At 50.5% G+C, this 13,698-nt stretch overlaps 4 protein-coding genes across 4 annotated transcripts; 3 read left to right on the top strand and 1 right to left on the bottom strand.

Moving 5' to 3' along the window:
- Positions 1–50: 50 nt before the first annotated feature.
- POJ06DRAFT_261681 (tetrapyrrole methylase) lies at positions 51–1,276 on the top strand. Its single transcript, XM_056188652.1, has 4 exons — positions 51–282; positions 336–460; positions 510–739; positions 787–1,276. The coding sequence occupies exons 1-4, from the start codon at positions 55–57 to the stop codon at positions 1,191–1,193; spliced, it is 990 nt and encodes a 329-aa protein (XP_056040997.1). The 5' UTR covers positions 51–54; the 3' UTR covers positions 1,194–1,276.
- A 118-nt stretch (positions 1,277–1,394) lies between these two features.
- On the top strand, positions 1,395–3,939 carry POJ06DRAFT_34194 (ER-golgi trafficking TRAPP I complex 85 kDa subunit-domain-containing protein). The gene is made up of 3 exons (XM_056190898.1): positions 1,395–2,463; positions 2,517–2,808; positions 2,864–3,939. Exons 1-3 carry the CDS (start codon positions 1,610–1,612, stop codon positions 3,677–3,679), a joined length of 1,962 nt encoding a protein of 653 aa, XP_056040996.1. The 5' UTR covers positions 1,395–1,609; the 3' UTR covers positions 3,680–3,939.
- POJ06DRAFT_286214 (pyridoxal phosphate-dependent transferase) lies at positions 3,771–6,157 on the bottom strand. The gene is made up of 6 exons (XM_056190217.1): positions 5,658–6,157; positions 5,561–5,592; positions 5,115–5,498; positions 4,625–5,059; positions 4,220–4,573; positions 3,771–4,161 (listed from the first exon to the last, which is right to left on the bottom strand). The coding sequence occupies exons 1-6, from the start codon at positions 5,837–5,839 to the stop codon at positions 3,863–3,865; spliced, it is 1,686 nt and encodes a 561-aa protein (XP_056040995.1). The 5' UTR covers positions 5,840–6,157; the 3' UTR covers positions 3,771–3,862.
- Positions 6,158–11,235: 5,078 nt separating this feature from the next.
- POJ06DRAFT_202401 (ketopantoate reductase PanE/ApbA C terminal-domain-containing protein) lies at positions 11,236–13,649 on the top strand (the record flags this gene model as incomplete). The annotated part of the gene is made up of 4 exons (XM_056185272.1): positions 11,236–11,278; positions 11,334–11,495; positions 11,548–12,338; positions 12,393–13,649. 4 exons carry the CDS (start codon positions 11,236–11,238, stop codon positions 13,647–13,649), a joined length of 2,253 nt encoding a protein of 750 aa, XP_056040994.1.
- Between the last annotated feature and the right edge of the window lie 49 nt (positions 13,650–13,698).

Below are 13,698 nucleotides of genomic sequence, written 5' to 3'. Positions count from 1 at the left end.
AGGGGCAATTAAAGTTTAGACCTTTAGATCCAACGTTACCCGGTTGCCGGTTTCATGCTTGATGAGCTACCAGTAACTTCAAAATTTCTTGCAGAAACTAGTAGTAAATCTCAATCGGTTAGTGGTCCGAATCGATATTACGAAATGCTATATTTAATAGGCCTGGGATTGTCTTCCGTTGAAGATATTACTGTCCGTGGATTGAAGGTCGTGCAAAAATGCGCACGAGTGTATTTGGAGGCATATACTAGCATACTGATGGCTGCTTCGAAAGAAGATTTGGTATACTGTCAGTTATTTCCATCAGCCAGTCATATGGCTAACGTTATACATAGGAGAGCTTTTACGGAAAAGAGGTCATTCTGGCTGATAGGGAGTTGGTTGAGAGTTCAAGTGGCGCAATTCTGGAAGGTGCCGACAAAGTTGATGTAGCATTTCTTGTTGTTGGTGATCCATTCGGGTACTGCTTCTCTATTTTGGACCGATAGTTCTCGACTCACTGTGCATAGTGCTACCACACATACTGATCTTGCAATACGAGCTCGATCACTCGGGATCCCATTCGAGGCGATTCACAATGCCTCGGTCATGAACGCAGTGGGCGCTTGCGGTCTGCAGCTATATAACTTTGGACAAACTGTTTCATTGGTCTTTTTCATGGATAATTGGAAGCCGGACAGTTTTTACGACCGGATAAAAGAGAACCGAAAGATCGGTCTCCATACGTTGGTGTTATTAGGTATATTGGCTCTCGATCATGCGTGGATTTGATTGTAACAGTCATAGATATCAAGGTTAAGGAGCAGAGCTTCGAGAATATGGCTCGTGGAAGAATGATCTACGAGCCGCCGCGATACATGAATATTGAGACCGCCGCCTCGCAGCTATTAGAGATTGAAGACATTAGGAATGAGAAAGTTTACACGGCTGACACTCCGTGCGTTTCTGTCTCGCGATTAGGATCATCTGCGCAGAAATTTGTTGCAGCCACGCTAGGAGAGTTGGCAGAGATTGAGAGTGGAGAGCCTCTCCATTCGCTGGTAATACTTGGACACCGAATACATGAGATGGAGATCGAGTATTTGCTGGACTTTGCTACGAGTAAGGCGAAATTTCAGCAGGCTGTTGAGGCAGAGCTAGACACTGCGAAGGCAATGCAACCCCCCACGCAAGTTGAAGAGGACGAAGATTAGCGCATTGTGTATTCTGTAAGGTGCAATTTTGTAGATACGAAGTGTATAGTACGTTCAAGAATTCAGAACATTTACGATTTGAATATTTGCCTTGTAAAAATTGGGGCATTTGGCGCCGGAATTCGGCTGTGTGGGGTTGGGGTTTGACTGAAACTTGACTTGCCATCAGCTACAGAGGAAGCCAGACCGTATACGAGCTACATTCTTTGGAGTGGTTCGTTCATCCTTCCAACCAATCAAACATTAGAATTAGAGACTGAGATTCCGCAGTTGTGAAATGGAACCTTTGGCATAAAATAGCACTTGGATATTCGGCCGGGACTAAATAGCAGGCTCAGGTGGTCTAGATTGCAGGGCGCAGAATCTCGTCATACAACCGCGCTCCATTGAAGAATGCGAACGGGAATACGAATAATATGGCCGCTATCCCAACTTCTTTGTCAGAGCCCTCGGTGGCTGACTCCGAATACACTGGACTCGATCGGTCAAGAATATTATCCCATCCGAAGTCGACAACACCATCACCATCCCCAGCACCATCACTATCGCTCTCTTTCTCGTCATTCCTAACCGGGCATTCAGCTGTATCGCCGGGAGGGCCCCTGTCGCCAAGTAACGCGGTCTCACCGTCACACCTTTCCGCAGTTGCCTCCTTAATAGCGCAATCATTCACACCGCGCGTCTCCATTTTCGCGTCTAACGACGCAAACGATTTCGCCAGAGACAAAGGTTTCGCGTCCGTCCTTGATCTGTTTCGGCCATTTGGCGATGTCATACCCGGGCCTGTCGTCGTCCGAGATACTCAAGGCATCTCGACAACTCTCGACGACTTTGGTATCCGCTTCACGTCCTCGGCCCTCTTTCCCTCCATGCAGGCATCACATCAACAATCGTCACCAAAATCTCGAAAGGAACCAACGGCACCATGCTTCGATTTACAAGATCTGGATGCATTGCTCGACATCTACCTCGGCAAAGGCATTCGTTACTTTTCGACAGATCTGGCGGCGCCACCAGCGGGTCTGCACGATGATTTGTACTATAGATTCCTACAACGGCTACTAGCATCTCCTCCAGTATCTCCGCATGAATCCTTTGCTCACCCGGTTGCGGGGATTATTGCGATATCGTCGAGAAACCCACAACCGATCGAGACATTATCGAGCCTGTATAAAGCCGGCAACGATGCGGTTGTGCCACCGTATATGAGCAAGGACTACTTGCGATACTACGTGCTCATACATGACGAAGATCATAGTGATCTCGACAGGTAAGTCAGACGATTGGTTATGCCAGTAAGGTATGAGAGTTAACATAAGTTAGATCGATCGCACTTTTCGAGCGCATGAAGCGGCATTTTGGATTCCACTGCCATATGGTGCGCTTGCGATCAGCGAAAGCGGATCTGTCGTCTTCGGAACCGATACTTTTATTGCCACCATCCCAATGGATATCCGCCGCTGAGGAGATTGCGTTGCTGAAATCACCACCGGAAAAGCATGAGCGGTACATATTCGACAGCGACGTACAGAATATGCGCGCGTTTGTGCACGAGCTTGTAGTGAAGAGTTTGATACCGTTTATGGAACGGTGCGTCTCAACCTGGAATGATCAGGTCAGTCTTGCGCTTCTAAGGGTATATAAACTCGTGTAGTGCTAACCCCGCGTAGATTGCGGCTAGCAGGCGTGGATTAACAGGCCGATTCTTCTCTGCGTCTCGACGATTTCTGGGTTCCAATAACAGGGGGCTGGGATCTGGCATCGCCCAGAGCGCGACTTCAGGCAACTACGACCCGATAACCGGGTCCTACGGCTTTATGACGGCCGAATCACAGATGCGCAAACTCGCCGACTACGGGTTCATGCTCCGGGACTGGAAGCTAGCGCACAGCACGTACGATTTACTGCGCAAGGACTTCTTGAACGACAAAGCGTGGAAATACCATGCCGGCTCGCATGAAATGGCGGCAGCGAGTCTGATCTTGTCTGGCACGCCGTTGAGCTCGAAGACGCGAGCGGACACGCTGGAGCCGCTGCTGGATTCGGCAACGTATTCGTATATCTCGCGATGCTCGCAGCCGACGTATGCGTTGCGGACGATCTTGATTTCATCAGAATTGCTGCGGTCGCGGGGCGGTGGGGCGGCCGACGATGCGGCGCGATGGCTCATGAAAGCAATTAGCGAGAAACTGATGGGTAATCTTGCCCACGCGCTGATCATCGAGCGGGTGAGTGCGTGTTACTCGATCCGTAAGGGCGTCGGGTCCCAGGGATGGGGCAATCGGCGACGGAAAGCGGCATTTTGGCAGCTCGTGGCTGCGAAGGAGTGGGTTGGCTTGGATAAGAAGCAGCATGCCCGGTTGTGTCTTGACGAGGCGGGCGAGAATGTTTATGATGCACTGGACTGGACGGAGGAGCCGGGTCAATTACTGTTTGAGTTGCGACATTCGACCGAGTCAATGGTGTACGATAGCAGCGTTAGTTAGGCTAGAGAGCTCACAAGCGATGCGTGTGTAGTTGACCGGAACAGGATCATTAATCACGAGGACTGTATGCAGGTCGGATTACACAGATCACGTACCCAAGTAAAACACGCACAAAGGAGTTTGATTATATATTCTCACAAAAAACAGGCATATAAATTCTTTTCGTAGACATGTCAAGTTCAGTTAGCAGACGCCCTTGTAATGGCCATGCCTGTGACTCTTAGTTTGCGGCAAGTGGGTCGTACTGCCGGGCTCCGACAGCGATCCCAAAGACGTGGCCGCACGTGCGATATGGGACTGCTCCTGGATCTGCTGCAGAGGGTGCGCGAGCGCGGCCAAGTCGATTGTGTCCGCGGATTTGAGGCTCTCGGTAATGACGACGATGTCGTCGCACAGCTGTTCGAGGAGGTCGGCGGACATGCTCTCACGGACGACCACGCGCAGGATCTCGACGTCGGCTTCGTCGGATGGCAGCGGGTAGTCTGGTGGATGTTAGTCAGGACAGCGGCTGCTGATATGTCTATTGCAGCAGGGACTTACTAGGAATAATATACCCCTTTACTCTCAACATTGTTGAAATGCTTGCTTGCCTGACATGGGGATACTTTTTCTTAAAGTCATCACTCAGTCTCCAAGCGACCACCGGCAAACCTGCGTTGTAGTTCTCTGGGTCGTCGCTGTCCTCGGCAATTCCGGGCAGGTAGCTATGCAAGCCTTTCTTGCGGTGGACTTCAGACACGCACACGAAGTAGCCGGTGGACTCGAGGACATTGGACAAAAGGCGCGCGTTGGCCAGCGAGTTGCGCTGGATACGGCGGTAGCCGTCTAGGCCAAGGTGGATGAAGTTGTAGTATTGCTGAATCACCTGGTGTCCGGGCCGAGAAAAGTTGAGAGCTAGGTCAGTTAGTAACGCGCTCCAAGCCTCCCTATCGACGTACGACATACTGAAGCTCTGTTCCACACCACCGAGGTATTTGAGCTCAAAGACGAGGTGCTTTGGGAGATAGTCCTCCGATCTCCAGATAATCCACCCCAATCCGGCAGACACTAATCCGTATTTATGGCCGGACGTGTTGATGCTATGCACACGTTTCAATCTGAAGTCCCACACGGTGTGAGGATGGCAGAACGGGGCAACGAAGCCGCCGCTGGCAGCATCAATGTGGATCGGGATGTCGATCCCAGTTTCTTCTTGGTACTTGTCGAGCATCTTTGCGATTTGCTCGACGGGCTCGTAGTGGCCCGTGTATGTCGATCCCATGATGACGAAGATACCGATCGTGTTCTCGTCGACGTGGTCGAGGACTTTGGACGCGTCGAGACAATGGTTTGATTCCTCGCTGACTGGGATCAGTCGGCACTCGACCTCGAAGTACCGTGCTGTTGTTTGTTCGATGTTAGAACCTGACGGAGGATATTCAGAAACATGTCATACCAAACTTCTCGAGAGCCACCTGGGCGTTGGCACCCATGATGATATTGGGATTCGAAGTATCCTTGCCCTCAGCCTTCCTCTTCTCTTGCCAGCGTCGTTTCATAGCCAGCCCACCGAGATGAATGGCCTCAGACGATCCAGTGGTAGCCGACCCGATCGGCTTCTCACTAGGCGACGCGTTCCACATATTTCCGAGAATACTGATGCATCGGGAGTGAATGTCCATTAGAGCAGGATACTCATCGCTGTCAGCCAAATTCTTTGTGAGGTTCTCGACAGTCAGGCGGAGGGACTCGTCCTCCACAAACGTGCTGACAAAACTCGCGAGGTTGAGATTCGGTCTGCCGTCAAGATCGAGATCGTCGTGAATGATCTGGTACGCCGCTGGTCACATTTAGCATCAATCCTACTACGGTTGTTGTCAATATCATTCATGTCATTCTTACATTTGGCGTCGACTCCATTTGCTGGCAGGACACTGGCATGACAGTCAGCTCTGATCGAGACTCCACCACACCACAAACTAATCCAACACACACGCACTATTTCGGAATCGGCTCCCATGCAGTGTATCGATTGATATAAGGTGACGCGACGTGCTTGCTGCGCCCACTTGTGCCGGGCTGGCCGCCAAACATCGTGAACTTGCTGCCGCTTTGGATCTTATACCGCTCCTGGTGCCTCTGTAGCAACTCTTCCGGCGAAATATGTCTGCTAAGCGGCATTTCGTCTACGTTAACAATAGCGTATTAGAATCAATAGCAAAGACAGATAGTAATGGGCGTCAACGGAATTGGCAGTGTTGAATCGGGTAGGAAGATAGTCGGGGCTTATATTCCCGACGGCCGGCCACGGCCAAGTGCAACGTCCGTCCATTGGCTTGACGTGCATAGCATGCATGACTGCTGGCTGCCATGCAGGTTGTTTCCAAATCCCGCTGTCGATCGCGGCAAACTGCGGCAAATATTTGTTCAGGGTCGGTTTACAATAAGCGATTCTTTACGTGCTTCGATGCTGCAACCTTCATCCCACCTCAATTTGCTCAATGAAATAGTAGCAATATTATCAGATGGCAATGGATCTAACATCGCGAGATGTGGCACTTCATGCACACGTGGCGCGATCAATTGCTTTCAAGGATTGAAATTCAAAGCCAGCAGCTAAGCTTTTGTGACGTCATTGTGCGTGGTTTCGTCCGTCCACACAACTCGGACATGCACTAACAAGTCGTCATGATCCGCGGAGCTAACTAGTCCCAAGGCTGCTACATTTCAAACCAATTCCAGTTATTTATGTAATGTACATGATGGGATGTGGAACTTTCATGATGGTTAATTGACGGCCACAGATTATATATGTGGATTTACTACATTTACCGGGTGTGACACCGTAGACCGTAGACTCCGTACTGTAATATTGATGACGGAGAACTGGACAGTTGCAACTTTTCTTTCAGCGTACGCTGATGGCGTGGCATTGCAGTCCAGCAAACGCATACGTACGGTGGTCGATCAAAGTGGACGCGGCCGAACATTTTGTTTTTACTTACGCTTCCGCAAACAGAAGACATCTTTCCAATGCCAGATCCATGTCCGACGGCGCCGGTCCACTGCGGCGCAACGACTTCTAATCACACCGCCTATTTAATTACAGATTATACAGAAAAATTAGCCCTAACCCAATCCTAGTGGTAACCCATACTCAGCTAATGCATGCATTCAATTCTCTGGTCTAACACTAGCTGTATTCGGACTGGGCCGAAATCTGTTACCGGGTAACTGGTGTCCTACCAACGCGTTCTGCTAACCCTGAGTTACTTGTTTACTCAGGTGTGCGCCTCTCGACACATTCGTGCTCCAGTCGTTATACTGGCTCTACAGTTCATTTTTGGGAATTTCCTTGGTACGTTATTAATTTTTTTGACACCTTATAGCAGTCGTTTTACACAATGGCGAAGAAATTAGCTGCCAACGTACCTCCTAACGGTGCTTGTGCAATTGACAATATTCCAAATGTGTTCTTCCTCGACGATGACAAAATTTCGGCCGATTATGCTCTGCCTGCGGAAGGTGGTATAAAAAAATAAAGGCTTTCCTCAAACGCTGATCTAAATACCGCAACGAAGTCGAACGAAGATGTTTTATGCTAATTAATGAAGACGGCCGCAAATTCTACTTGACATGTTCCAGGCATGCTTCGAAGATAGAACCCTAACCCAATCCCGCAGACTTATGATCGCTATAGCTGAGTGGGCCGTTCTTGAATCCACGCGTGGGATCCAATGCGGTGAATTGAGGCGCTAGGCCTTTTTCGCTATAGCCGCACGCCCAATTGAGTAGGTACGACGCTGGCGAAATAAAATTTGGTAGGGTTAGGGCCAATATTCTAATCTGTACGTAAATAGGCGCGTGCTAATAAATAGTCTGACAGCTTGCTTACGCCACAGAAAGAACATCGCAGTGCACGGGAATTCGCCTAGCTAAACAGAACATCCCACCTGCGGCATTAAGTCTTCGACAAAAATAACGTGGTATCATACGTACAATTCACAGTCATGTCGGGGTCCTATGAATATCAAACGTACGGTGTTTCAGGGGTGCAGTAGGTTTGCTGGCTGGCGCGGATCAATGTGTCTGCGAACCAAACTGAGGCATATTTGATTCTGCGCATGCGACTGGAATGATTGATTCAATACGGTTCCGCGTGTGCACAATTGCAGATATTTACTACAGAGGTACAGCAAGTAGTCAGTAGAATCATAAGCAGCATATCAATACAATAATGCCCGTCTAGTGAAAGAAAATCGCGATAAGGCAAACCAGAAGTCGTAAGCAGACTTTTCGCGGCCGATGCGCATAGGAAAAGATCAGCCAGTTGAAGCTAAACACATCACAGACAGTCTACGTAGGACTGCGAACCAGTTGAAATCATGCATGAAACCTGCCCGGCAAGATCCCGGCAGTCGGAGAATTTCGAGCCGACCGACGGTGTGGGTGGAACGACTCAGGGTTATGTTCCACCGGCGGTCGGCAATAATGTCGACTTGGGAGTAGACACGCCTAGCCGCAGTGTCCGACCCAGCCGGTGGTTGACCAATCTGACAAATAAGTTGATTATCAGTTAGTATTAGTATAATGTAATAATAGCAACCAAGCTTCGTGCCAGACAGGAACTAACGCGCGTTTCGAACATAACAAATTTGCAGGAGCATTTTTTATTTTCCGACATGGTCGCGTGCCCATTGTGGCACGGTCCAAGTTGTAATGTCGAGCGGATGCCGCCTGCCTACTGACTCGCCGACCACTTTGCCAGAAGGTAGCTTAATCTCGATAAATAAATGAATCCGAACATGAAGATGCGTCAGTTGGAGACGAAAACAAAATGCTTGCCAAGTTATGATTGGCACAGTGGAGTGTGCAGGTGCCAGTAAAATACTGTCTATGAGTAGCAATTTTCCGACGGCTATAAATAGCACAAAGCAGGATAGGGTTGTGACAATTGTCGTGCCGAGTCGACCATCGGCCCAATCAGTCTAGCCGAAATCAGCAGAGTGTTCGAAATTCCAAAAAAGGTTCTTGTGGCTAGAGGATCGCTCGTTCGGGCAACTGTCGTGTTGTTAAGGTAGCTGAGTCTGCACAAAACCTTCAATGCTTGTCACACCCCATCGAGTCCGCGATTTAACAAAAGCTAACAGAAGTCTTCGTATCCAATAACTTGCAGTTTCCGAATCAAGACATGATATTGGACCCAGCGATCGTAGAAACCACGAGGAAAAGCACTGCACGGGCCAGAGTGGCGCTGTCCACGATAGGAAGTCAAATGGGCCCACGCTCCGCACCCAGAACGACAACACATTTATGATATGCTCACTCTTGAATGGACAATTTCTACTGTTACGGGTTAAGATACGGGCGACTTGGTGTGCATTTTGGAAGAGCCATCGAAAACCGAAGACGTGTGCTCAGCTTGGAATCTTGTTCAGTTATCTGCTCGCTTACAGGCTGAACTATATAATGCTATGATGGTTCCCACTACCCAACGGTCCAACGGTCGTTAGCAAGCACGCATGCATTTATGGAGAGCTCGTCGTACTTATGCCCGAATTGCACTCATGCGCCGCATTTGAGCATCTTGTGGGCTGTCGTTTGTTCTTGTAACTGGCCAGCTGCACTTCTCACAATCATAACTCGCTAATATTATGTAAGAGCGGGACATAGAACTTGCTCCTGGAGTCACGGGCCACATAGAGTTTATTCTTCGGAGCAGTAGACATGATTGGCTTTAGGGGATACGGTCTATTATGTCAGACTGCGTGGATCCTTACCCTGCGGATTGCCAGCCCGATTTCTCGAGTTGCTTCCGAGAACCTGACGGATGGAGCATCCGATCGCTGCAACAGGCTCCCCGTATTCGGTCTCGTCAAGGCAGGACTACGGGAAAGGCCCAGCACACGATCCACGCCACGCTACAACTCAGAATCCACGCGGCCACTTCCTATTCCAGCTCATGCACGTGCATCCCTAGCCGTATTGGGGGGCCTGTGGCTTGTTCTGTGGCGGCTCGGTTGCCTTCGGGAGCCCAGCTTCCGAGGTGCGATTCGTTGCTATAAGGCCTTACTGTTCGCGATTGCGTTGGGGGTGTGGCGGCGCTTTAACACCAGTTGAGTTTCTCTGTGTCGACTGCTGCATTCTGCCCGTTGACTGAGCCCACTGAGTGTCTTTGACAACTGTGCCTGTCCGTAGTTCCGAGTAAAAATGCAAAATGTCTAACTACAACTGTTTAAAATTAAGGATTGGGGAATGTGCGAACCAGGCCGCAGTGATCCGTGCATCCGTTGTGTCGTCTCGAAATTAGCAACCCCGGTTTCATGTCGCGCACTAATGAGTGTGTCGCGCCGCAACTTGTTCGCCCGTCGACATATGCCCGAAGTGCGAGAACGTCGGTACCAGCGTAAGGCGGCTTTGCTTGCTGGCGCGCTGCCTCGCGCTCTCCACACGCTAACGCTGTTCCTGGCTACTCAAGCTCTGTTCAAGCTGACGAGACTCGCTTTTCCTGCCCTTCGTCTTCACCCGCTCTGCCTCAACCTCTTCTCTGGCCTCTCCTCGTCGAACCGCTCTCTCCTGGCCTTACTATCAGTCGCGCATCGTTCAACCGTCAACCACCTTGCACCTTCCCGTGCTTGCTCGCAGTTCCGTGTGGCATTGATTGTTCGTTCAGTGTGCCTGGTCGCACGTATTTTTTATTCGACCGATACCTAGACTGCGTCTGCCTCTTAGCCATCAGTCACACTCGGCGTTCATTACAATACCCTGTTACGATTTGTTCTTGCTAGGTACGTCCAATTTCTTGTTGTGCACTCTCGGCGTCATGCGAACGGATGAAGAAGATGCGACGTGATCGACGTAGGCTGGCTCGTTACTAACTACGAAAAATACCACGACGTTGTCATGGTATTTTCTCTATCGCCAACCTCGATCACCAGACATTGGCTTTCTACATCGCCGTACAAATTTGGCTGCAGACCATTTGCTGACGATCGTTCTTTGTTCAGCTCTTAGATATTTTACTCCCAGCTTCCTCTTCTCGTCTCCCGCCAGCAGAAACGCGTCGTCAGCATCCTATCGTCGGCACGCATGTACGTAGTTCGAGAGGGCCTCTAGACTTTCTTTCGCTCTTTCTCATTTGTCGTTCCCTTTTTGAGGTTGTTTTCGTCCAGTTGGCGTTTCACAAAGGTATGTACGTCATCTTCAACACAGCCCTCCCTCCTCGACTACAGCTATTTTTGGCACCGCTTCTAGTACAACTCTGTCAATTGGACTTATTCCAATTCTGATCAAGCGCTTCAAGTAGTCAAATAATTTGTCTTCAGTCGGATGGCGACGTGACACTCTGGGCCAGGGCAGTTTTGGATTTGTCTGACATGTCTTAGATCAGGTGAACTATAGTCTTCACCGGCGCTCTGCAGGACTTTCAGTGAGAACTACATTACCGTACAAGCATTGTCTACTGCAATCCCAGTCGGGAGAGCGAGAGCAGGCGCAGCAACAGTTTCTGCTGTCCACCTCACATAGTTTACATCATCGAGACCTGATTCTGGTCCGAATATACAACCTTTGTCAGCATGAGCTCGGCGGCGGATAGCAGTAGACTAAAGGTCCTATCTGGTGCGTTAGATTCATTTATTGTCTGGCTGCGCCGTATGATACTGACAGTCTATAGTCGGAAGCAACCCGATATCTGCTTTTCTGTCGTGGCGGCTGACGGCCAGTAACGCTACGGATGTCTCACTTGTGTGGAAATCACAGTACGACATTGTTTACAACTATGGAGTGTCATTTAAATCAGATCAGCTCGGTACACAGCGGTTTCGGCCATACCAAGGTATGTTATTTTGCGCGAGATCTGTGCGGGCCCGTAATGCTGATGTGGGCAGTTGTCAAATCTGTCGACGACGTGACCGTTCCTCCGGGTGGTTATGACTATATACTCCTTTGTGTCAAAGCTCTACCGGACGTTTACGACCTGTCCGCTGTGATTCAGTCTGTCGTTACTCCAGGACATACTTGCATTGTTGTCAACACTACCTGTGGCCTGGGCATAGAATCATATTTCGACGAAGCGTTCAAGGATAATGTTGTCCTCTCCCTTGTTTGCGATACTGCCGTCACGCAGACCGGACCAGCGGACTTTGAGCAGACTGACTCAGCAGCGCAGTTCTGGCTTGGTGCCAACGCAAAATATGTCCCTAAAGATGCATCACTAGTAGATGATATGGCCGAGTCATTTGCACTTACTCTGGAGGCTGGTTCCGTCAAGTGCAATGTGTCGAAGAACATACGGCAGCAGCAGTGGGAGAAATCAATTGGTCCTATTGCCTTCCATCCTTTGTCAGTCATAATGGAGGAGTCGAACCTATCTTCACTTATCTCACTTCCTAGAGCACGCTCCATTATCTCCGGCGTTATATCAGAGCTAGTCCAGATTGCTAAGTCACAAGCTTGTGTTTTCGACGAGTTCACGTTCGCACCTAAAATCATTGACACCATTGTCGCCGTCCAGAAGCAATCTATGATGTTCCAGGATTACGTTGCTAAGCGACCGATGGAGATCGAGGTTATGCTGTCCAATCCGCTCAAGATGGCCGATGCAGCCGGCATCAAGACGCCAAGACTCGAAATGCTGTACATATTACTATCACGTCTCAACAAAGTCAATCAGTCACGGGTATGGAAAATCTTACGTGAAAACTGGTGGCGGAAATGCTAACAGAACATTTAGACATCTACTTCTTCTACGTCTTCTAATCCTCCACCTATTTCCCGACAATCATCCATAACTCCCATCGCCGCCGCCCGACGGCCGCCTCCTCCATCAGCCAATGGCTATGCCAATCGCCGGCCCGGACCCCATGCGGCACCACCTACACCGAACGGATACCCGAAGCAGAACGGATACGGACATCGACCATCGGCCTCGATATCCCGCAAGAGCTCTTGTGAGGGTCTAGAGGAGTTCTCTGAAGTTGTCGCTTATGCCAATGGAAGCGCTAGCAGTAGTGGCGGAAACACTCCTAATGGCACGTCTGGTCACATGAACGGCACGGCGCCGGTACCATCGCTTCAGGACCTGACCATGCGGGAACGAGAGCTCGAGCTACGACGGCGAGAGCTAATGCTCCGGGAACGGGAAATGATGTTGCCGCAGCGTGGAGCGCGACCACTACCGATGCGGACGCAGACAGGGCCAGCCTCAAGTGTCGTCGATCTGACGATGGGCGAAGCGGACGGCGACTACTTCACTTCGCGTGGGTCGCGGATGGGCCAGTACGACGACGTCGACATGCTGTCCGTGACGTCGCGACGTAATCGAAGAACTGGGAGTGTTGTGCGGAATCTTAAATCTGCTGACCCGTCAATCGGCAACGTGCAGCGGCATGGCAAGCCAATTCGGAAGCTGAGCAGCGGGGCCGATTTGTCTCCTGCTGCGCTCGATTATTATGAGTCATTCATAGACTCGCCGCTCCTCAGTTACACATCAGACAGATATCACAGCGTCGACACTCGGGTGTTGACCGATCAGTCGCGAGCAAATTCCATGTCATCCAACGTCCAGCGACCAATGTATCCTACCGCGCCCTCATCACAGGTCGCGACGACACCTGCTGCTGCTGCTCCTCCTGCGCCAACATCCCCTCGGTGGCGTTACGCCGGACCGCCAAAATCAGTACAGGAGCCTGTCACACCCGGCATACACGCACGGATGCTCAGATCCATGGCCGGCGCCGGCCCGAGCCCGATGGACGCGATGATGACGGCAGTTAAAGACACTTACATGCGCCCGTCATCGCCCAATCCACAAGGACTTCCAACGCGTGGCCATGCCACGGCCATGGACCAGCAACTCTTCGCCGGTAAGGACGCTCCCCAGCCAGTCCGCCGGCGAAGTTTAACTGGAAGCGCCAGTGCGAGTGCGAGCACCAGCAATGAGAATGGCAGCGGCAACAGCAGCTCGGCCAGCAGTCTCGAGCAAAAGTAACGGCGTGATAGCCGTACTGCTAATGAGTTGCGGTTTGAGTTGGTTTCTA

The sequence above is a fragment of the Lipomyces tetrasporus genome (genome assembly GCF_029532465.1).
Source record: "Lipomyces tetrasporus strain NRRL Y-64009 chromosome Unknown POJ06scaffold_11, whole genome shotgun sequence".
NCBI classification, from domain to species: domain Eukaryota; kingdom Fungi; phylum Ascomycota; class Lipomycetes; order Lipomycetales; family Lipomycetaceae; genus Lipomyces; species Lipomyces tetrasporus.
Note: the sequence above shows the minus strand (reverse complement) of the source record. Positions and strands in the feature narration are given on the sequence as shown.